Below are 25,128 nucleotides of genomic sequence, written 5' to 3'. Positions count from 1 at the left end.
ACTTTACTCTAACAACACAGCGGTAGTGAGCTGGGGTTTGGCAGGTGAAGCCACCAACCAGTTTGGGGTTGACAGGGATGAGCAGCAAGGCTGTGTCCTTGCACTACTCCTGTTCCGCCGATATATCAATAAAGTAATCTTGGATTTGGTAGCAGAATGCCCGGGGGAAGGCTTCATCCACCGAAAATTGGTGCAGACCTCTTTCAGGCATTATATTTTGCTGATGACGCTATACTGTCGGCCAGGGGCGTTGCTAGGGGAGGGGGCTAAGGGGGCTATAGCCCCTGGTCTTTTGGTTGTACCCCCGGATAGAATCTCAGGAGCTACAGCCAAAAGACTAGCTAGCCCCCAGTCCCAACAGTTCCGACATCAGCGTAGCCCCGGGTCTTTTCCAGACCTAGCAACTCCCCTGCTGTCGGCTACGTCACCTATGGGGATCAGGCGCTGCCTGGAATGTTTTGTCTCCAAATGTTCTCTACTTGGATTAACCCTCAATAAGAGTAAGAGTAAAACAATGATGTTTAGACCAAGGAGATCGAAGTCCTGCGTATGCCTCGTGAAGGTCGATGGGACTAATCTCAACCAAGTTAATTATTAGGATAACCTTGGAGTAAGATTTACTAACACTGGGGCATGGGTAGCTCAGTCTAAAAAATCTGAGATTATTTTAGAAAATAAATAGTGGTGGTTTAAGAAAATCGTTTGTAGGCCATGGAGAGAGAGCTGTATCCCCTGCTATTGACATCTACATGATTCACACCATCTCTGCCGTACTTTATGTAGTTGAATTATGGGACCACACTAACTGTATGAAACTGGCGGTAGCGCAGAACACATTTAAAAAAAATGCTCTTTAGACTACCAAGAAGTTTTCCTAATACCCTTTTACTGATGGAGTGTGGTCTAGAACCAATTGTTTCCCAGCTATCTTGGAAACTGGTACTTTAATGGATACGACTCTAGGGGACTCCGGAGCTTGGGAAGTACTCGGAGGCCTATATTGACTTAACCACCCTGGAGGACGCTCACTCCAATGGACAAACCACGTAAGGCAGCAATTAAATACAGCAGGTCTAGGTGATATGTGGTGGAACCCACTGAATTTAACTAGCTGCTCAAAAAAGAGGTTAAAATGACTGTCAAACGTGATATCCAGAAACACCTTTATAAGTTTGTGCTTACATTTGTAAACAGGGCTAGATTACTTGTCTTTGAAAACTGAACAAGGTGTTGAGAAATATCTGGATCTAATAACTCTGGCCTTTGCACACACCCTATTTATGGAATTCCAGACTGGCACGCTTAAGGTTGCGACTTTCACCCGCAGTTGGAAAATTGGCAATTCTGAAATGTGTCCAACGTGTGGTTTAGGTCCAGAGTCAGTTACTCATTTTTTGCTGCGAGAGTTGTAACGATTGGAGAAGATTGTACCTGCTTCCACTGTTTAAGAAAGCTTGTGTCAGTAATGCAGCAAAAGCTTCAAAACTATGCCAATTGACTCAGAGCTGTTACTTCGTGGCTAAGTTTATACATTGTGCCTGGTTTCGCAGGAAACAATTGGTAGCCAACTGAATATGTAATGGGCAAAAAATTTTGCCCTCGCAATTATGAAGGCCTGCGGTCGGGGGGGCGGGGGGGTGTGTGGAAAGGGGTTTTAAAAAAAATATGTATTTTTTAAAAAGTCAGCATTTTCGGCCGTCACAATTGTGAGGGTCGCAGTGATCACATAGATCCAACTAAATCAATTATTTATGGATCTTTTCTACCTATTTTACTGTTTTAACTATGTTATCTGATTTAATGTATGAAGTACAGATCCTGGATGTAACATATGTATTGAATAATTATTTATTTGAATTGTGTGCGCTAAATGCTAAATTGTTGAATAAAGCAAATGAATGAATAAATAATGTTTGGGGAGTTCTCCTAAAGTCTACCAGTGGTAAGACTTTATGAAACTATCCCTTGATATGCAGGTCCCAACTTCTAGTAGAAGCCTGTACTACTCAAGGTTTTGGTAGTATGGAAGAGCAGCCAGGCTTATCTTGGGAGGGAGATGTGAGCTGTAGGTAAGTACAATGAACTGCGTAAATACATAGGCCTAAAGAAACTCTTACAAACTTTATAGTAAAATAGTTATTTATTGTATATACAAATGGTAAAGTTATATTCAAGTAAGTACTATTTCAAAGTAATACATACAATAGAAAACATATGCAATACTTTAGCGGAGTAAACCACAAGTTAAGAATTATACAGTTACTTGAATACAGTTCAGTGTTAAGTAAAATCACTTGTTATGGCAACTCACTTTCTGCTTTAGGAATACAAATGTTAAGCAACACCAACAATAGCAGGTCAGTACTTTAAAAGACTTGTATTACTTTAAAGAGGCCTTGATGCTTTAGCAGTCCACCCCTATATAGGTAGGAGTTCTTCGAAGTCAGATTGAAGGTAAAGCAGACAAGACACAGATGCAGAAAAGGCAAAGTTCCAGAGGAGTCTTCAATAACACGTAAAGGGCTTTTATTGGTCAAAAGGTTTTCAGCGACCTTAGGAAAGGCTCCCTATGGGTGACAAGCTTTAGGCCTGGGCAAACTGTATGGGCTAACACTCGGATACCGGAATCAGCACTCCAGCAACAAGGGAGAAACAGAATCACTCAAGGTATGTTACTACCCCGAGTCCCACAGTACCTGAATTATGCAGAAGATGCATCTGGATTCTTTCACGGTGCAGCAGCCGTGGGCCAGGTCTCCTGTTCCTTGGTCATGGGGATGAAAGGAGGGACTCTGGAAGGGATGTCACAGCAGCAGTCGAGAAAGGGCTGCCAGCAAGGGATTATTCGTGCTCCAAGGTTGGTCTGTGGTTTTCACGGATTCCAATGGGGGAACAGTTCTTGTCCAGACTATTTACCTTGCTTGCTTGGTCCTGCACTCTGGTGAGGGGACTTGAGGATAGGCATCTTGCCTCTGGAGGTTTAGATGGAGTGCTCCAAAGTTTTGAGAGAGTTTGTTCACGGGAAGACGAAGAACTGCAGGAGGGCTGCAGGTCCCAGGGTATAGGCAGTTTGCAGCCCAAGAAGGTTGCAGGCCGTCGTGGGATGGCTCAAATTGCAGGTCAGCTTAGGACTGATTATGCCCACCAGTACAAAGGAGGAAGTAGTCCTCTTTGGAGCTTCGCTGTCGATTCAAAAACGGGGTCAGGACAGCAGCGGCCACTTCAGCGGGCTTCACTGGTTGCTTCAAGATGTTGCAGGTGTCTCTGGTCATCGTCCTCTTCGGTTCTTGTGTTCGACTTGTCTTTTGCCTCGGGATCCTCGCCTTTTATCCAGGAACACAGCCAATCAACACTCATGCTACTTTCAAATTTTGGGGAGTGTGGGAGGAGGAAATGGACAAAGAACAGCCGAGTTTTAGAGTCCACACCCGCTTTCTGTAATTGCAGACACATTGGAGACTCGGCGGGCTTCAGAAAGGATTCCCGCCGAAGACCAAAGTCAAACCAGGACCTACCCCACCCAGGTTGGCAGAAGGACTAGGAAAAGACACACACGAAATTGGAAAAAAGAAGGAAGCCACCATTTTGGTTTGAAGACAAAAGTCAGAGTACATCCACTCCCAGCAGACATTGAGGTATGCCTGTCACTGTAACAGGAATGTTACCGAAACAGTGAGAAAGAGGTTACAGGTAAACCCTCATCATTCCACATAGGGTGGTGTGTGCTGATCTCCCCAAAGGAGAAGCGAAGAAGGATAACTAGTATCCCTCTAACCTTGAGAACAGTCGTTTTTAAGAAAAATAAGAGTATAAAAAGGAGAGCCCGAAGGGCTCCCAGCAACACTGCACAAAAGGTGCTGTGCTGCAAATGTGAAATGCACATACCTTTTTAAAAAGTATGGAGGAAAGCAAGACTCCATAAAACAAGGGTAATACATAATGAACAGGGCTCCCATGATCAGAGCAAAAATAATGAATGAGGGGGAAAATGTTCCTCCCATTCAGGAGAACAAGCTTAACGATTAATTGTCCAGCAAAAAGTGCTAGGGGTCTCACAGGTAGAGGGGATTTTGCATAGTGCTACTGGAAGCTTTTCTCACAGTGCAGAATGTGTAAACTCACTGCATGCTTCCCTAACAAACTAGTACACTTTTATCATGGAGAGGTCTAGTGCAAGCTTCCCTCTTTAACAATTTCGGTATTGGTGTAATGAAAACAGCCTTCTCTCACAAACCGTTCTGTGTTGGCAAGTGGAAGATTTCTCACAGAATAGTACAGCTTGGGCATGGTCAATGCAAGTTTTTCTGACAAGTTGGTACTGTGACAATTCACGAGATCTCGTCACTTCTCCCCAGAGGGGAGCCCTTCCCTGTGAGGATAAGGAGGTGAGCCCATTATGCGCCATTCACCCTAATGGTGGCGCTACGTAGGACCTCACATGGAGACACTCCCCTCTTGGGCACAAGGACTCAAGTTACTTCAAGGAACTCCTTAAAACCCTCTGAGGAGCCACTAAGACCATCCGAGCTTACATAGAACCATCCCAAACAAGTGAATGTTATTGTAACACCATACAAAATAACCAACAGAAAGAAGAAGAGTATGCAAGAAATGAAGATTACTCCATGGTTGGAAGCCAACTATACTGGGATGAAGAAGAGTGAGCGAGTAACCAAGAACGCTGAGGGTAGAGAGCCAATGGACAACAGGTTTACGCTGGGGAGGACCCAGCACTTCCCAATAAAAAGAAAAGAAGGACCAACTTACAAAACTGGCGAGTTTCAAATCTAGATGGAGAGAAACAAGGAGATCCTTGGTCGAGAGGACACTGTCAACTGAGAAGGGGAAGGAGGCATGAGAGGGCAGGGAGTGAACTCGTGCATGCCTAAGGAAAATCTAAGTGGTGCTGTGACCAAGAAGAGGTGGATTGTTTGGTCCAGAAACGAGGCCGAGACCACAGTAAAACGGTCTCTGCAGTGCAGCACATTGAAAAAGGAAGAAAGAAGAGACGCTGGAAGCACTCGGACTACCAAAGAGAGCCCGACCCTACAGGAAAAACGAGTGATGCCATTCTGACAGAACGAAGGGTACAGGAGCGGCGGAAGAACCGGGAGGAGAACAAGGCAAGAAGAGTACAAAGGTACTCATACTCATCCAAGTGGTTGTGAATACTTTAAGTGAAAGAGTAAAGAGGGACTCTGGATATTCATCCAGGTGTGTGAATACCTTAAGGATACTGAAGAATACTTTCAAACATAATTCCTTCCACCCAGGAAGGGGTTGAGAATCAAACCAAGTGTGGAAAGTAAGAAATAAACACTGTAAGAATCCCAAAGGAGTGGAGTCAAACCCCTATCTTGATAAACCTAGGAACTTTGTCTTTTTCCTTTTATTTATATAAAGAAAAACGTAGAAAAATGTGTATGAATGTCGCTATTGGGTCAGTCTCCTTCCTCTGACCTACTACAGCATGTTTATTGCATAGACAAGGCTAATGCCGGTTTCCCTTCCAAAATGGCACATTAACAGCAAACCCATACTGGCACAGCATGCTGGTGCCACTGCAAGTTTCCTTTACAATCATGTACAAGTACATCACTGCAGGTACAAGTACATGCCCTGGCTGACATCTGCAACCACTTATTTGCCACTGGAGTTTTCCCTTCCCACTGAAGCATTTCCTTGTGCACCCTCTTCTTAAGAAACCCTCTGCTGACCCGTCCTGCCCAGCTAACTATCGCCCAATCTCCATCAGTCTTTTCATGGGCAAACTCCTGGAAAAGCTGGCCATCTCCCAGCTTAATCTTCACACTGAATCTGTTGGTTGTCTCCATGACCACCACTCTGGCTTCAGAGCTGCCAGTAGCACGGAAACTGCTCTCCTGAACATCTGTGAAGACCTGCTCTCTAACATTGATTCCAACACACCATGTCCTCATCTTACTTGTTCTCTCTTTTGCCTTTGACACGGTCAACCATGCCATCCTGCTCAACCGTCTCTGTGATAACCTGTGTATTACCGATCAGATTATGGCCTGGCTGACTTCTTTCCTCTCCAATCGACCCTCCAAGGTCCAACTTTGGTCATTCCTCTCCTCTATCTCTACCTGTGGTGTTCCCTAGGGGTCTAACCTCTCGCTCTGGCTGTTCAACCAATACTTTTCATTTTCAGGCTCCCTTTAGCCACCTCCTCTCATCTCCGACTGTCGGTCTGCTATCCAGGAGTGGTGTGCCGTCAATGTTCTCTGCCTTAATGCCAGTAAGACTGAGATTCTCCTCATAGGCTCACCTGCTCCCTCCTTTCCCGTCACTCTCTGGTCAGCCTCTCTTGGCCCTCTTCCTGCTCCCACCTGTGAGGCTAAGAACCTGGGTGTCGTCTTCGACTCCACACTCTTTCTCTCCTTACATCTCCGACGCCTCTAAGACGACACACTACCAGCTGCACCTCCTCAGAGGTATTCTTCCTTTCCTCTCCTTCCCCCAGAAGCTCAATGTCTCCAGAGCTCTGGTTCTCTCTAGGCTGGATTACTGCAACAGCCTCTTTCTAAATCTGCCTGCATCTACGCTCTGCCCTCTGCAGCTCATCCAAAACAGGACTGCGAGACTTGTCCTTGGCCTCAAGCCCAGAAATCGTATCTCTTCAGGACTGCAATCTCTGCACTGGCTCCCAGTTGCTGCGAGGATTAAGTTCAAATCCCTCTGCATTGTCCACAAGGCCTTCTGGGACTTGGGGCCTCAAGACCTTCCTTTGTTTCTGCTTTCTCTCCTCCTCTCCACTGCTGAACTCCTGGCTGAAACTGAAATTTCACTGGTCACCTGGCTACCCTCTGTTCTTGGGCCCAGGTCCCCTCACCACCAGTTGCACACCTGCACTGCTCCCCTGGCAACCCTGGGGCTGTTTCTGTATCCCTACAGCCCCCTACCAGCACCTGATGTCAGCACTTACCCTTACACCTGCCACCAGCTGGCCGCACTTCTTATTTATTCTTATTTATTGTATTTATTTGTTTACTGTTTATCCTTTATACTGCACTTCCCCTCCCCCTTTTCCCTCGCACTTTTCCCCTTCCCCCGATCCCCTGCACTTGCGCAATCTCAATGTCACCTGGCCTAGTAAGATCTTTGTCTCTTCTCTCTGTTCCCCTCCCTTGCCGCGTCGCGCCTTGAAACACTTGTGTATCGGTGTGTTATAAATGCCATATCATATATCATATCAGGGAAAATATCTGCAAGGGTGTGGTCTAACTTCTCCCATTAATTGGTACATGTGTTGCATGAGCGGAACCAGTACAAGCTTTCCTGACACTGGTACACGTACAGCATATGCAAGGCTAGTCCAGGTGTTCCTCTGAAACAGATGCAGCATAGGAACAGCCAGCGCAAGTTTTGTGTACAATGCAACACAAACGCACTTGGTGAGGCTAAAGCAGATAGAGTGGCGTGTGGGTGAAGGAGGGGTGGATATATTCATATGAATGTGAAGACCTGTATAAAAGAGCAAGGAAAGGTGTATGGAAGAATGAGGATAGGCTTACGACTGTGTCTAATGAAAAGGCCTGTGATAAATTATGACAAAGGAGAAACAGTGCAGAAAAGGTTGCGATAAAAGAAAAAGGCTGAGGGACTGTGCCAAAGAAGTACTGTGATGAAAGGGAAAGACTTTGCTGGACTCTGATACACTGCGATGAAGGAATGTGGTGAAGGACTGGGATAAACCAGAACCGTGACAAAGCAGGACGACTAGGAGCCTGGACTTTTATTTTTCCAAGTGTGGCCAAGCAGGGAAAGGCAGCACCAGAGGGTTTGGAGTGACGGGAGCATTCATCCAATCAGGGTGTGCTGGAGGCTCTCTTGTAAAGGTAAGGTTCAGGCACAATCTGATTAGATGAATGCTCAACAGGTAGGTAACAGCATGCTGTAATACTGCATATCCTCTTATGAATCCGAAAAGCCCATGGTCATAGTAATAGTAATACTTCGGCAAAGTTGGCTTCAACAACTTTTAGCTAAAATTTAAAATTGCTACATAGAGTGCCTAAAGAGAGCCAGGGCACGCTCCCCTCACAGACACAACTGACACAGCATGGGTAAAATTCATATGTAAAGAACCGGTTCAGCATGAGTACTGGCTCCCATGCATGATTGGGGTAGAGGGTCACGTGAAAGCAGTCACTACGTGCTGACTGGAAATTGTGATGCATATGGGGAGCACCCTGAAAAAGATGTATGCTTTCTGCACTCTCTCTGCAGTATCCTGCTGCAAGTCTTGCTTCTTATATAGGAGTGGAAGAGACGGGTGTGAAAGACTGGATGTTAAGTGCAGCTGTTAAAACAAGCACACCATTGCCATTTCCCACCATTGAAACTCTCTAGTCCCAAGCCTGGCCATTATGCCCACTAGCCAATATCAGGGTGTTGTAGGATGAGGTTGGCTGGAGGGGTGGGTTGGAAGAGTACTACGACCACAGGGTAGCGCAGCTTAGCTGCAGTAAAGGTGGCCTTATGGTGCACAAGTGCTCTGCAGGCAAATGCCATCAGCGCCTCCTATATTCAGTGTCAAACAGTATCCTTTTATTTGCTCCGGGACAACTTTTAAGTAACCTCAATTTCATCATGAAAGTACTGCTATTCTGCAGTGACCTTCCAAGACATTCATTTAGATTAATGCCATTCGTTGAAGTTTAAAGTTGGACCAACATTTTAATATCATGCTACCCACATAAAACTGACAGGCTAAGTTATATATATTGACCATAAAACATGCACATGTTTTCAGCCAGCTTTTATCTTTTTCGTGTAATCTGACATGCATGTGTGGTTCAGTATTGCTTTGGAAGTTAGCGCAGATAAATTGTAGTCAATTAGTCAGCTATTCATTTACTTCGCAAGAAAAGCTACATAATGCTTGCTGTGAACTCGACCAGATGCCAATAATTGAAACGTGCAAGAAGCCCATGTGCCAAAATTACATCGATTTGTTCATGCAGCAGTCTTAAAGTTGCATGACTTTATATAATTAAGCTTGAAAGCGAGCACTGCAACAAATCGGTCATCATAGGGTTAGTATTCCAAGGTGTTGCCTAAAATGTTATATCTTGCTGGTTGTTTCTGCTAATGAAAATGTTTAAGTAAACATGTGCTGTAAGCACATTGCACTTGACCTAGTCTGGGATTGTGTGCGAAGTACCATCCACCATTTCTTTGCTGAACTTGCCACCCCATCTCTCTCTTGCTCCTACCTGTGAGGCGCCCGCTTCAGCTGGCCCATGCTGTGCCTCCTGAAGTTCAGGAGTGATCGTACCTGATTCTGACTTACCTCGGATGATTGACCTTGTTCCAAACACATTATATTATAAAGACTTTGTTTTTGCGGGCCTCGTTTTTAATTTTTTTTTAAAAAAGAATTTATTAAACGTTTGAGCCAGACAATGTGGTATGCAGGCCAAAAACAGGCAACTTTATCACTGGACATTATCCTTTCTTCTACTGCAAAGTTAGTGACTCTTGGACATGTGAGCACTGTGGTTTACATCCTTAATTGCTGGAGGGTGCTGTGTAGCCACGCACCTCAAATTGTAATCCCTGGTAACAGATGACAAAACCTGCTGTTTGCTGCCTCTGCTGGTCAATCCAGTAGGCAGCTGACCAGTTTGCCTAGTGCTTGCACCAACCTTAACCCCATTCTGAATTACAGTTCTTCAACTACCCACTGAAGAAATAATATTCAAGGTGGTGACCTTGGCTATGATTCACCAGACCGCGGATGCAGAAGATTGAATGGGGTCTCAACATGTGCAACACCCGTTCCCACATCGATAAGCAAGTGTTGCGCAATGAAGTGCAGAATTGTCTGGTTTCGGCAGTGCACTTCTACTATTCTGCTCTACCTTTTGGACTAATAACACCTAGGTTCTTTTTTATGGTGTTGCTTCTTGGCCACACTTTATTTTTGCATCTTACCCTCCATAGTTTTCTATGGAACACCATTCTTTTTTTTGCATCCCTTGTGGAACACAATACAACAGTCTATTGAAAGTTCATGTAAGTACTTCTTTCTCTTAAGGTTACCACTACACCAGATGCTGGGGAGAATTCTCAGAAATGTGCGAATTCCTCTCTACCTTAGAGACCCCCGGCACTTTTGCTGGACTCTAGGACTTTTTATTTTTTTTACCTGGAGAGAGTGAGACTATTTTCCCACTCTCTCGTGTATTTTTCTTTGATTTGGACTCTGTTTCTCTTTTAACTTTGGAGTCTGACAAAACCCAAAGGCATCATCTTTACATTGTGACACACAGCACCTTCAGTGCAGTGGCACAGGGAAGTCTCTTGGATTTCCCAAAGGTTTAAATACCTTCTCTTGGATAAACTACTGTTTCCAAGAGCTGTGAAGTGAAATTGACTTTACTTTTTGTAACTTTCTAGACCCAGCACACATGACCTTACCAAAAGGTGCTGAAGGGGTTACTCAGTATCCCCTTTGTCTAGTTTCTGATGTAGCGATTTTATGTTACCCTTTCTACAATTAATGGCTGGTGGCAGTGGTTTACTTTTTTACTACCATTGTATGTTTTTACCGTGGGCTGCAATTGCAGCCTTCGTAAAGCACCTATGGGTGCCCATTTTGTCAAAATGGCCGTGGTTGTCTTTTCTTGCCATTTCTAGCTGGAATGGTCCTTCTTGAAATTTACTCTGCATGCCAAACCAGGTTTGGTCCCTTTATTCGTTTTGTCTTTGGTGGGATTCACAAGTGAAGCCCGCCTCTGGCTCCAGTATGTCTGGCAGGGGCACGAAGTGAGGGAGGTGCCTGAAACTCCCTGTGCTTAATCCCCTTGGTTACAGGAATGCAACCAAAGGTGATGGGCCGGATGGCTGCCTTGCAAGGACAGCCACCCTGCTGTGTGATTCACAGCTAGGTTATAATGAATGGGAGAAACCTGCATAAAAGGCAAGGCTTTTGGCTTGGAAGGCAGAGTCGACCACTGGACAAAGGAATCTGAAGAAGAACTTGGAAGAGATGCCTGCTGTAACTCCTGGACCGTTGGTTTACCCGGTGAAGCCCTGCTGCTGTGCTGAAGCTCCGAATTTGTTTTGACTAAAGAAGCTCTGTACTTCCTTGCTCCTGCAGGAACCGAAGTGCCAGGGAGAGGAACACCAGATTGGAGTGCATCACTTTTAAGACGGACCCATGCTAAAGGAAGATCCCCCGGACTCCCTTGAAGCAGGACTGACCAAGCCTGAGCCACCTCAACAGAGTGCTGGACCCCAGATGCGAGGAAAGTCCAGAGTAGTATCCGTGAGACCGCAGTGGTGCTATTTGCTGAGGCACAAAGAGCTGAAACCATGAATTGCCGCTGAATAGAAGTTGGTCTTTTTCTGTCGCTGACTGTCCTGTTGTGTTGCAGGGGTCCCCACCACTGAGGCACAGGAACAGGATCTGCAGAGCCACACAGGAACAGAAGCCAGCTGGAACCATTGCTTCTAACCAAAGGTACTGTACAGTCTAAGACAACTTGCCTCTTGTGTAGCCTTGCTTGATCTCAGTTGAGACTTGTCTTGGCTGCTTCTGTAGAGTTGCTTGCATCTTCTACTTCTCACTAGCCTCCCAGCTTGTGGCCCTACATTGATTCTACATTTTCTACCAAGACTTCTAAAACATTGTGCAAGACTTGTATTCACCTACAAGAAGTAGTCCTTTGCCCAATTGACATTGGCTGGCCTGCCTCCCTGAATAACTCTTCTTTTCTCTGATATTGTGTTTTTACCATTCCTCCCAGGAAGGGGTTAACTTATTTTGCATTGGGGGTTCAAAAGTACTTCCCTGCTTCAGAATAATTGTGTGATCTCTTGTTTTATTCTATGACCCTTTTATTTGACATGCTTCTAAGTATTGTTCTAAATGCAACAGTGATATATTAATGTCCAGTGTCCTAGCTATTTAAGTCACCTGGGGGTGTAGGAAGTGTCTGTGTGCCATCCCAAATGGGCATTTGCCGATTTAGAGAAACTAAGAGTGTGTATTTTAGAGTGTATTTGAGTGTTACTGTTATATTGCCCCTTCTGAAGAAGGCTTATTCAAACTGACTGTTAAATTAATAATTGTTTAATCAAGAAACCTTGTGCGTAAGTGTTTATTTGGTACTTGTCACTGTGAATCTCTGTGTAACTCCCCTACTGCTCACATTGACCCCTCTTGAGGTAAGCCTGGCTGCTCAGCCACACTACCAACCTGTGTAGGTCAGACATGTATCAAATGGCCAGGAGGTCAAGGTTATTGTAGTGCACCCAAAGGGTACTGCATACAATCTTGCCTAACACCAGATTATAAGAAAATGTAGTAACATCTATTTTACTCCGGAATTACTCTTCAAAAACAAACTATGCCCCCTATGTGGTGTAAAACAGGGCTATCAGAAGGCAAACAAAAAGTTAATGTGGACACAGGAAGACTATAACTAGGAATAGATTTATATAATAATTCCTACACAAAATAAAGCAGTTTCCTTTTCTACTATTTTTTGGAGATGTTTGCTCCACATTTATCATTTACTCAGAGTGCAAGTTACTTGAGTCAAACTTTAGTAATCGGTCGTAAAGCAAAGGAATGAGTGTGGTGTTCAAGTTGGTAGGATGGTGACCTTGCAATGAGCACTGGTTCTAGTTTGGGCTTCAGCCGGCAGTGCAGGTACAATATTTAAATTGCCTGATACTTCTGTTAAATGGAGCACTGGGCCAAAGATGCAAAAAATGTGCAAAAGTAAACCAATATGCCATCTGAACACTTGGTGCACTCCTAAACCTAAGGAATGAAAAAAGGAAATGTGGAACTACCTGGAAAAATAACCCCTCTATAGCTAACAAAGAAGCCCTTCTAAAAATGTCAGCTATCTATAAAAACAAAATACTATCCGCAAAATGAGATACTTATAACGACATGATTGATAAAGCCAGCTCTAGTACTAGAGAACCCTTTACCATTACAAGAGAACTTGAATCTCCCAGCCCTCCTACCCCCCACAGAGAGCTGCATCAAGGACCAGAACTGGTGTACCAAAATTCAAGAGGTTGGATTCCAGAAATACCTTGCACTCCTGTAATTACATATGTTATATGGTTTCTTGTAATTTCGTTAGTTAGTTGTAGCTATTGCTTAATAGTTCTTAAGGTGCAGTGGAGAAACTACATCCCTGGCACATGGGATGTTTACGGGAAACTAAAAAATAGAAAAAGTACCCCAACTAGGGAACTTTTTCCAAAATTCAAGATGCCCTAGCCAATAAAATCACCCTGCTCCAAAAGAAAATAGATGCCAAAAAACTCATGCTGACTCCACAAGGGAATAACCAGAAACAAAACCACACATTACCCAAACCGGCTCAATACTCCGTATCTCCCCACGAAGTACAACAAAATCATAGCCTCTCTTAAACCCTCTGCCAAGGTGACTCCTGTCCAGCAACTGTCATAAAAGAAGCGGCAGGTATACTTGCTCCCTTTATTACTTCGCTAATCAATGCCTCCTTTAGCACATGCACCGTTCCTAACAAGTTGACGAACTCATGGATAACTCCCACTTCTAAAATACCCATCACTGGACCCTAATATACCCACACATTTTAGGCCTATTACGACAGTCCTTTTCTTATTAAAGATTATCGACAAAGTAGCTTATAACCAGATAAAAAAATACCTGGAGACCAATAAACTACTTGGACTCCGTCAATCTGACTTTAGACCCCCAACACGGCACAGAAACAGCCCTGATTGACCTTAAGATCCAGATAGACTATCTGAAAGATAAAGAGAAATCAGCCCTCTTGCTTATGTTGGATTTGTCTGCCGCCTTTGATCAGGTTGATGACAAGGTTCTGTGTAAGCACCTCTCCACAGCAGCACATTTTTCAACCGAAGCAACAACATGGATACAATCCTTTTTAAACAATAGGTCCATGAGTCTTCTCTGCGTAGGCTCCAGCCAACCCCATCCAAATATCCTGTGGAGTCCCTCAAGGATCGTTTGTATCGCCTACCATGTATGTGTTCACTAAACCATTGTTTGATGATCTGGACCATCTGGGTGTCACCTATACGAATTACACAGATGACCCCCAGATCCTTGTATCTCTGACTGGCATCTACAATGAAGACTTGGCTCTTCTAAACAAAATGTACCACTTCATTCAGGCCTGGATGGCCACACATGGGCTGTGGCTGAATGATGAGAAGACTGAGTTAGTCCTCCTAGCCAACCTGATCAACACTAAAAAGGGAGCGTTTAATACCAATCGTTCAACATTGATGGGAATAACATTAAGGTTGCCAAAAAGAAAAAAACACTGGGCTTCTAATTAGATTCCTCTTTGAATGTGCGCAAACAGGTCAGTGCCTTAGCCTCGGCAACAGCATATACCTGTAAGCTTCTCCATGCCTGCAAGCCCTTTCTTTCCACAAATAGCTGCACCACTCTGGACAGAGCTTGTATTATCCAAAATCGACTACTATAATGCTCTGTACCTAGCTGCCAGTAAATATATAATTAAGAAACTCCAGGTCTTGCTGAATAATGCTATCCAAACTGCCTTTAGCCTACCTGGTAGACAACACATATCCGCCACTAGACGTGATATCAACTAGCTTTCTATCAAAGAGAGAATACAACTCAATACAGCATCCCTGACCTGCAAATGTCTTAACAACTCAGCCCCTCAATACCTTATGGAAAAATTTACGAAAAACAATCCGGCCCGATTTACTAGGTCTTCCAACTCTGGCCGCCTACAAATATACAAGGTATAAACTTAAAAAAGCCGGTGGCAGCAGCTTCCCAGTCATGGCTGCCCAACTTTGGAGCTCCCTACCCACTACATTAAGATCCAACCCGTACCTCTTTACATTCAGGAAAGACATGAAAAGTTTGATAATCTCGAGTGATGCACCGTACTAGTCCCTGTGAGACCTCCTTAACCTGAACCTTTGTATAATAGATATGCATATTGTAAATTGCCTGCAAGAATTAAGTGTATATTTTTGACATTGCCTGTCTGTATATTCTTGTGTCTGTAAATAATGTACATTGTATTTCTTTTTGTTGCACTGCATATCTGTTTTACTTACTGTATATTTTATTATGCGTAACTAAGTAACTGTATAACCTTGTAATGCCCCCAGGTACCTCCGGGTTAGGTGCGCACTATAAATAAACAAAGAAGTGTCTGATTACCAGCAAACTACTCTGTTCCTCTGATTCCAAATACTGATTGTACAGTTCAACTTCACCCTTACTCCCAATAACTTGCTAGTCCACGTAATTGGTCAGAGCTCGACCCTACACACGTACACACTGTTGATGTATAGCAGCTGTTGTTTGAGATGCTCCTGCTACAATAACTTTTCAACTGCTCCTTGGCTTCATATCGGATACCTAAAACAAAATAGACACCTAAATTATGTTTTCAACTTTTTACCTCAGATGGTAGTCTGAAATGTGAAGCAGACTATTAGTGACATTATGGGGTACAAGTTTATGGTACCTGAGTTTTGCTCCCAAGCCTTAAATGTGTGTGTTGGTGTCCAGATATTTCTTTCTTTAATGGGCTCAAAGTGGTAATACTGATGGTAAAAAAAGAGTCTTGCTCGACGATACTTTGTTTTCTCCAGCATGGGGTCTGGCATGGATTCACATGCTCATGAATATTCCCCGTCGTCAGGCTGGGAATCCTCGGTAAAGAAAAAATCAGTATCAGTTTAGTTTCTGATCTGTCTTTCTTAGTAGTAACCAATCACTGATCTCTGGGTCATACTGCCCCCAGCCAATGACTGCCCTCTCCCTAAGCCCCGCCTCTGGCAGCCATCCTCAGATTTTTACCGCACGCTCAAATGTTGGGAGTCCTCGTGCTTTAGCTCTCGAGTTTTTTGCTGCGTTTTCACGCGTTTTTTCAGGAGATTTTCAAATTTTTTTCGGTTTAATCGAGCCTCAAGCTCCACCGTTTCTACTTCCGACAACGGGGACCCGTTTCGGAATTCTTCTACGCTCCTCAAGGGTGAAGTTTTTGTCGAGTTTACACTTCTTGGAGGATCCCGGAAGATCTGCGGCCTACCTCAACGGACATGGCCCAGGATAAAGGAAGCTCGACGGCCGGATCCAAGCTGTTCAGGTGCTGCCCTGGATGCGGATTGCAAAACGTTTTCAAGTAGGACGACCATTCGCAATGTCTCTACTGCCTTCATGAGGACAAGACGCATGTGGAGAAGGACTGTGCGTTCTGCAAGAACCTTTCGGAACGGACCAAACAAGATCGTCGTTCCCGCCTCGCCGCCTGGCTGGAGAAAGGGCACAGCAGGTGAGAAGGCGAAGAAAAAGTCTGAGCGGGCTTCTAAGTCCTGTGAGGGCGCCCCGGCGACAGGGGCCCAACATAAGGCCAAGCACCGCGAGTCCGCGGGCACCGGGAGCGCCTAAAGGTCGGGCTCTTCGGCTGCCAGGCAGGGTGCTACTTCCCCGGCACGTTCGACCACGAGCCAGCGCTCTGGTTCGGGGAGGAGGAAGTCCGAGAACCCGGGTAAGTCGCTGGAGCGGACCCGGTCGATCTCGAAGGGGGAGCGAAGCGCTGACCCTCCCCTCAAGGCGAAGGCTCAGGACGCACCTAAGGTGGTGAGGGCCTTGATCCAGCCGGCAAAGGCCTCTATAGAAGTGGTCGCTGCGACCCTGGCGAAGCTGGCTGAGACTACGCCAGTGGAAACGGCCTCTGGGCCCAGAGTATCCCTGCCACCGCGGAGGGAATCCTCTTTCCAGCCCATCGTTAAGCCCCCTGTGAAATCCCTGGCGGAAAAAGAGGGGGGGGGGCGGTGGCCATTACAGACTCGGAATCGGCCTCTGAGGGGGAGCTGGTGGAAACCGAGAAGGGGCTCAACGAGAGGTCCATAGGCCTCAACGAGAGGTTCAGAGGCCTCAACGAGAGGTTCGAGAAGGTTCGAGCCCAGGGGGCGGTCCCTTCTGATGTGATCGAAGATAGTGACGATGAAGAGGGCCCAGTGGAGCGGCCATCCCGTCCGTCGCAGCCATTACCCGAGCCCCATGATAGCTTGGCGGCCATTTTGTTGGAAATCCAATCCTTATGTGCCGAGATAAGGACGAGATTACCACGGACCCCGATGGAGGATCCAGAACCAGGCCCGTCGGGAAGCCCTCCGTACAAGCGGAGGAGAGTCCACCCCGCTCCGCCCTTCGTGCCTGCGAGACCTGTGGATCCCACATCCCCCTGGCCGGACCCTAGAGAGGATACGGCGACGGATACAGCGACGGGGACGGACGATGACGGCGGCGATGACACAGCGGACATCCCGTCATCACCCCCTCTCCCCCACCACCCCCCGCGGGCTTCTCCAGCCGACGAAATTGGCTCTTTCCACACCATGATAACAAGGGCATCCGAGCTCTTCCAGCTCTTCCCTGTAGAACAAAAGAAGGAAGGGTTTCTGTACCAACGACGAGAGAGGCCAAGAGGAAGACGGTCCTCGCGGTGCCTTTGCTCGACGACATCTGGGACGAGGTGCTTGCTGTCCTCAAGAACCCTTCCACGACACCCGCCAAGAGGGACAGGTACGAGAAGAAGTACCGAGTCCCCGATGCCGCCCCCTTGTGCCTCAGGGCCCAGCCCACGCCAGACTCTGTCGTCTCGGCAGCGGCTAAGAAGAAGGCAGCGGGTGCGGCGGCTTCAACTTCCACCTCCCCGCCGGACAGCGAGGGCAAGAAGTTGGACTCCATGGGACGACGAGTCATCTCGTCGGCGGCGATTAAGGCAGCCAATGCCTTAGCGATCGTGGCCCGCTACGACAGGGAGCTCTGGTTCAAGATAGCTCCCCTGCTAGACTTCCTGCCTGACAAGAGGGCGGAGGCCCTAGAAATTCTGCAGGAAGGCGAGGTGGCGTCGGATCACGCCATAACGGTGGCAACGGACATTGCTGATACCGGAATTTCGCCAACTGGGCAACTGAGTTTGCCTCAGACGACGAGGATGGCTCAAGGCGACTGACTTTCGCCAGGACGTCCAGACCAGAGTGTTGGACATGCCGTTCGACGGCAACAACCTTTTTGGTAAGGCGGTGGACGAGTCTCTACAGGCCATCAAGACCGACTCGGAGACGGCCCGGGCCCTAAGGGTGCTTCAACAGCGACAGCCCTTTCGGAGCTCCGGAGGCAGACAGGGTGCCTCCAAAGGATCCAGCGGTGGCTCCTCCACTTAACGCCAGGCGGCCCCCTCGTCTTCCCAGGAGGCCTACAGATGTCGCGGCAAGCAAGGAGGATCCCGCCGTCGTCGCCAAGGAGGCCAAGATGGCAAGGCCACCTCCAAGCAAGACTGACCCGGCCGTGTTGTCGGGCCCCCACCGAAGCACCCCGGTGGGAGGCCGGCTGACGAAGTTCGTCAGCGTGTGGGAGTCCATCTCCACCGACCGTTGGGTGATGGACACCCTGGCCAACGGGCACTCGCTGGAATTCCAAAATAAGTGCCCTCACATTCCTCCCGTGGCCAGGAAGGAGAATCACGTCCCTCAACTGCTGTTGGAGGTAAGGGCGATGCTCAAGAAAGGTGCCATCGAGCTCGTCCCCAAGAGGCTCCGGAGCTCCGGAGTGTACTCAAGGTACTTCCTCGTCAGAAAGAAGACGGGTGGTTGGCGCCCCATCCTGGACCTGCGTCGGTTAAACAAATACATCAAGGGGCAGAAATTCAGGATGGTCACCCTCCAGCACGTGCTGGGACAGCTGGAGGAAGGCGACTTCCTATCGTTGTTGGACCTGGAGGATGCTTACTTCGACATCCCCATTCTGAAAAGGCACAGGAAGTTCCTCAGGTTTGTGGTTCAGGGACGCCACTACCAATTCAGAGCCCTACCGGGCGGATTAAAGTCGGCACCCAGGGTTTTCACCAAGTGCCTGGCACTGGTGGCGGCGCGGCTGCGCCTGCAGGGGATCCACATCTACCCCTACCTGGACGACTGGCTAATCTGGGCAAGGACAAGGGAACTCGCCGTCGAACACACGGCGAGGACTGTCCTGTTTCTCACAGAGCTGGGTTTCGCCATCAACTACCCCAAATCCCACCTGGTTCCATCGCAAGTAGCACTGTTTTTGGGAGGGAAGCTTGATACGGTGGTGCAATTGGCCTCCCCTTCAGAGGAGAGGACCAAGACCATCCTGGGCAAGGTGCGGCGCCTGTTAGCCACGGACGTGGCCAGGGTGAGGTCCATGAAGTCCCTTCTCGGGATGATGTCCTCATGCATCTATCTTGTACCCCTTTGCAGACTTCGGATGCGTCCGCTACAGGAGTTCCTCGACGCCCGCTGGTTTCAGGCGACGAGCTGCTTCGAGGACAGTATCCCTCTCGACGAGAAGTTCCGTCGAGCGATCCTATGGTGGGGCACTCGTGCTCACCTCACTACGGACACAGACTTTCAAACCCCAGCGTTTCAGGAGACTGTGACGACGGACGCCTCTCTGGAGGGATGGGGGGCCCACACCGGAGATCTCCACGCAAGAGGCCTTTGGCTCCCAGAGGAGAGGTCTCTCCACATCAACATTCTGGAGCTCCGAGCAGTGTTCTGGGCTCTCAAGTCGTTCCTTCGGTCCCTCAAGGACAAGGTGGTGAGGATCTTTACCGACAACATCACCACGATGTTCTACATACGGAAGCAAGGGCGCACCAGATCCCCAGCCCTATCCACAGAGGCCCAGGATCTGTGGCACTGGGCCGTCGCCCAGGGGATGTTTCTGGTTCCCTTCCACTTGGCAGGAATAAAAAACACCATTGCCGACTCACTCAGCAGGGAGCTGCGCTCGTGCCACGAGTGGGAACTGCGCCAGGATCAAGTGGATCGGCTCTCCCAACGATGGGGCAAACCCCAGATCGACCTGTTCGCGACGGCGACGAACTCCAAGTGCCGGAGGTTTGCCAGCAGGTTCCCACAGCCGAGGAGCATGGGCGATGCTTTCTCGTTCCCCTGGGACGGCCTGTTTCTATATGCGTTCCCTCCGTTGCCGTTGCTGCTCCGCCTCATTAACCAGCTCAAGAAGTCCAGGTGCAGGATGATCCTTGTCGCACCGGCGTGGCCGAGGCAGATCTGGTTCCCGGACCTTCTGGACTTGTCAATGTCACCACCAGTCAAGCTGCCGGCGGACGCGGATGTTCTCTCCAGAGAAGGAGGCGCCATTCTCCATCACGAACCACAGTCACTGAACTTGCAGGCCTGGCTCCTGCAGCACTAGAGTTTGGAGGGTACGATATACCGGCTGATTGCAGAGAGGTTCTTGCCAAGGCCAGGGCGTCCTCAACTCTCAAGTGTTACGGTCATAAATGGAAGAGGTTCTCTATCTGGTGCCGTGCACAGAAGATTAACCCTCTGCGGATTATGGCCCCTCGAGTACTGCCGTACCTACTGTCGCTGGCCAAAGCTGGACTGGCTCACGCCTCCATCAAAGTACATCTGGCTGCCATCTCCCGATATACCAGGACTACGGGACGGGCGTCCTTGTGGTCTCATCGCCTGGTGAAGGAATTTATGAAGGGACTATTCCGATCATTCCCGCCGGTGATGGCTCCTTCCCCGGCGTGGGAGCTTAATGTGGTGCTGACCAGGCTCATGGGGGGCCCCATTCGAGCCTATGCATTTGGCGCTTTTGAAGTTCCTGTCATGGAAGACAGCGTTCCTCGTGGCCATCACCTCCGCACGACGAGTGGGAGAGATCCAGGCCCTATCTTGCAAGCCTCCATACTTGACTTTTCTTGACACGAGGGTGGTGCTGAGGATGCACCCCTCCTTCATGCCCAAGGTGCCGTCGGACTTCCACCTCAACGAGCCCTTGGTGTTACCAGTTTTCTTCCCGTCGCATTCGACGCCGGCCGAGAGGACTTTGCACTCGCTGGATGTAGCTAGAGCGCTGAAGTTCTACGTGGACCGCACAAAGAGTTTTCGGAAGACGTCCCAACTGTTTGTGAACTTTGGGTCTGTGAATCAAGGGAAGACTCTCTCGAAGACTTCCATTTCCAGATGGCACTCCGGCTGCATCATGCACTGTCACCGGTTGGCAAACCGACTGCTGACCGGCCGTCTGAGAGCCCATTCGACCAGAGCGATCGCTGCTACCACGGCGTTCCTGTCTGGTGTACCCCTGCTGGATATCTGCAGGGCTGCTACGTGGAGGTCGACGCACACCTTCACAAGACTCTACTGCGTCGATCAGTCCAAGGTCAGCCAAGCAGGACTGCGCAACCTGTTTGCCTAAGGTGAGCCTGGTGAGGAGGTAAGAATTGCTTAATGTTGAGTTTGTATGTAATGCTTAATGTTGAGCCTTTGCCACCTCCCGTGGTTGTGCATGTGTATAGTGCTATGTATTCTTTTATTATTTTGACTTGGTCATAGGGAAATAACATTTTTCACCTGATGTATTTACTGCTGGTAAGATCACTCGAAATAATTGAATGTAGTAATGGCATTTAATCTAATAACTTAAAGCTTTATTTCAATTTTAAACTTGTAAAGATAATGAAAATTGACTCTGCCACCAGACCACTCCTAGATTAAAAGTAACTAGTAATGCTTAAGGCTCCGCAAGAAGTGGAAAGACTACAGAGAACCCCAACACGGTCAATCGGACCTGTCGCAGGGTAAAGTAAATACACACCCACCGATCGATTAGTAACCTTAGCTGGCTAAAAGTGAAATTTACAATTACATTTAAAACCTCACCCACCATCTACAAGACCACCTACATCTACTTCTGAATATCCAGAAACGAAAACCTATAATACAATCCCACTGGGCCATTAGGATGCTCTACTACAGCATACAAAAATCTGATGCTACAAGAGTTGTTTGCTACAGTGGTATCCTGAGTGTTCTGCAGTTTTTCCTCCTTCTTGGGGCCAAATCCATGGTAAAGTCTTTCCCGAAACTCCTAGAATCCTACGTTTACTAGAAGTTGAAAGGTATTGACCCACATGACTCCGAAATTCTAGCTAACAAGATGTTAGTGACATAAAGCCTCTGCATTGCAAGTGGAGTACATTCTGCTTCTTGTAAAAGTCCTTGGCGTGTTGGCGCTCTGTGTATTATAGCACTGCCCTTAAAAGCGTATAATGGTTTGCATTCTAAAGTCTTCCCTTTCTGTATGGGAGAGCACAAGATCATTCAGATTCTGACAACAACTCTCTCAATATTCTGAACACTGTTGGTATGCTCTACTTAAGGTAACCTGTGTACGGAAGGACATTAAACCTGGAGAGCCTTCCATGCTTGGAGAGACTGCTTAGTGTAATTGCTGCCCATGCATAATTGGAAGCCTTCTACATACCCATGAATTGTACTCAATTTGTTTTTTCCTTCTTTTCTTCTGGCAGGAGTGCTTGGACTATGTTGATCAGCGCCTACTGGCACGGCATCCACCCCGGCTACTACTTGAGCTTCCTGACCATACCACTATGCCTAGCTGCAGAGGGTGCCATGGAGGCAGGACTGCGCCACCGCCTATCCGACGCAGGGAAGCTGGCCTTTGACTGGGTGCACTGGTTCCTGAAGATGCGCTGCTATGACTACATGTGCATGGGCTTTGTCCTACTCACCTTCACCGACACGTTACGCTACTGGCGCTCTATTTATTTCTCAGTCCACCTGTTGGCAATAATGTTCTTGGTGGCCGGCCAGGCCCTGGCTGCTGCTAAACCACGCAGCCTACGACGGGGCCACCCAGAGGCAATTGGAGATGGGCCCCAAAAGTCACTTCCGGAGTAAGATCCAGCAAGAGATAGAAACGCAACCAATGAGAAACCTGAGGCACGCTCAGTGCTCTCTTCGGGCCTGAATTCCCCTGTGTGCCAAACGTAAACCTTGCGGACTTGCACATTCTCTTGATACCCTTGTATCCAACGCATTACTCTTTGTTCCCTTAAGAGGGAAGGTACTGTGTTATTTTTCCTGTTGGGCGTGGCTTGCCTTGTTCCGAAGCATACTGGCCTGTTTGAGAATTTGGGAAATGTGAGCGCCAGTTACTTTGAATGAACAGAATGGTTGAGGGCAGCATCGATCACACTGCCTGCAATGAGACAGACTGCCTCAGCCTGTCTGGTCTTTTAGAGGCACCTACCTGCGATTACCTCTTCCCTAATGGGTTTCAAGGAAAGCATCTGCCAAGTCTAAGCCTATTGAACAAGATTGTTTTATTAATAGGTTTAATTTTATTTAAGATTGATTCTTCTTGTGCGTTCCGTAAAAGCATCCAAGTGACGGTTTCATGTGTTTAACCTTCTGCCACACTTAGCTTTTTAGCCAGTAGCACTTTCTGCGCCTGCAGGTCTGTACTTCTAAAGAAAAATTACACAACAAGGCCCAGCTTGCACAGTGCAGTTTGTTGCCAGACGTGGGGCTACCTGGTAGCTATGTTGCTTTTACTATGCGTAGGAACCAGCTGCGTTCCTTATACAATCTATAGAAAGCAGGATGTAAACCACCTCTGCTCTGAGCCAAATCACAGAGCTCCCTCGTACACCACGGTTATAATATTAAATCGGATCGTTTATGGGACATGACAGTTACCATGAAAACCCTGAACATTGCGGTCCCTTCAATTTGAATAAGGAAGGGCCATGGTGTCTGCTTTTACAGGCACATCCCCTCCAGATATCTCTGTCCCTAGTAGGAACACTGTGGTGATTTTTCAGGTGACACACAGTGCTGCGCCTTAAAACGCCTCAGCATGGCACTAAGCAAACACAAACGCATAACCATCTTAAAAGGTTGGACAGTAAGTCTGTTTGAATAGTGCAAAGTGAGTGTAGTTTAAATAAACGCTCTGACAAAGATTTTCTTTCTAAGAAAACTGTCTGGGGTCTGCCATTTCCTCTTTAAAAAAAAAGCAATATAAGTAGAATTCCTGTTTTGAGAGCTCAGTTTGCTGCTGGGTAAAGAATAGGGTAAATAAATGTACACTTCTGCCCTCCATTATTATTTAAGTTTTGAAAGAAAATGTTTTCAAAAGCCCTTTATCGCCCTTTGATTTACTGGATTAAAGGAAATAGCTTCACTCTTCACCAGCATTTTAATTATTTTTGAGCAAAAGGCCAAGGAAATAAATTCTACACACACACACACTAAAAGAGCAGGGCTTCATAGGGATTGGGAGGGAGGTGAGGTGTTTCTTAATCATGACGCAAGTTCTCACTTTGCATACAAATTGTAAACCATTTTTTTTATTCTAATAAAAGTGCAATTTACAGATGGAGGAATAAAAACTGTCAGTGTTTTGTGACTGTGATGCCTATATTTTGACTTTCATTTTTAGTTTACAGGAGCTTGTTGAATTTCCCAATAATTTGTTGGAGGTAAATGGTTTTCCTAAGGAAACTGATGTGGATGTTATTTGGCAATATATTTTCTGTGCCACTTGCAGCAGCAAAAGATATTAAGAACTAAATTACATCATCCATTCTATTTGTCTCGGACTGCAGTGTTCTGCATCTTTCTTTGATAAAAATCGAACCAAGAAAGTATTTAACAAAACAATAAACTGAGCATTAATGCAATCCGTTAATCAATCTGTAACACCTGGCAATGTCTTCTATTCACCCCTTAACTTGCAAACCCTAAATCGTGCCTTGTTGCTCCATTATATGGTCTTCTGGTTCCCTTAGGCCCACGAAAATATCGGAACACATGACGGATATATTTTAGAAAAATAAGCGGTGCGTTTCTTTGCAAAGCACACTGATTAACAGAAAACTATCACTCTGTTGTCCGGGATGCTTTTCAGCCAACTGAGTCCCCTAATTTTGTTTAATCTTGATGCTGAGAAGATGCCAGAATTCTTCATTTATTTTTTGCTGATTAGAACCAGAAAAAACATTGAGATGCCACCATCTACTGTATCCCTCTCTGAACTCTGTCAGCAAGTACTTCTCCCACTTGCCTGAGCTAATGAAAATATTGTTTCCACAATCCTACCTGCAGTTACTTCACCCTCCCCCACACCATTCGCTTGGGTTTTTTTCAGGCTGTGTTATTAAAACACACCAGTCATAGGTCTACCTCCTAGGACAGTCTTCTTTTGTTCTTTCCCATTGGATGATCTCTTCCCAGCCTCTAAGT

At 47.0% G+C, this 25,128-nt stretch overlaps 1 protein-coding gene across 1 annotated transcript in view; it reads left to right on the top strand.

The window, feature by feature from the left end:
- MBOAT7 (membrane bound O-acyltransferase domain containing 7) overlaps nucleotides 1-24,275 on the top strand; it is a 243,413-nt gene extending 219,138 nt beyond the window's left edge. The window contains exon 8 of the mRNA XM_069636589.1: nucleotides 22,389-24,275. Within this exon, the coding sequence (XP_069492690.1) occupies nucleotides 22,389-22,779 (391 nt within the window). The 3' untranslated portion in view covers nucleotides 22,780-24,275. The remainder of the gene's footprint in view (nucleotides 1-22,388) is intronic.
- The last annotated feature ends 853 nt before the right edge of the window (nucleotides 24,276-25,128 follow it).

This window comes from Ambystoma mexicanum, chromosome 1q (assembly GCF_040938575.1).
Source record: "Ambystoma mexicanum isolate Mex_15411 chromosome 1q, UKY_AmexF1_1, whole genome shotgun sequence".
NCBI lineage: Eukaryota > Metazoa > Chordata > Amphibia > Caudata > Ambystomatidae > Ambystoma > Ambystoma mexicanum.
This window is presented reverse-complemented; position numbering and strand designations above follow the sequence as displayed.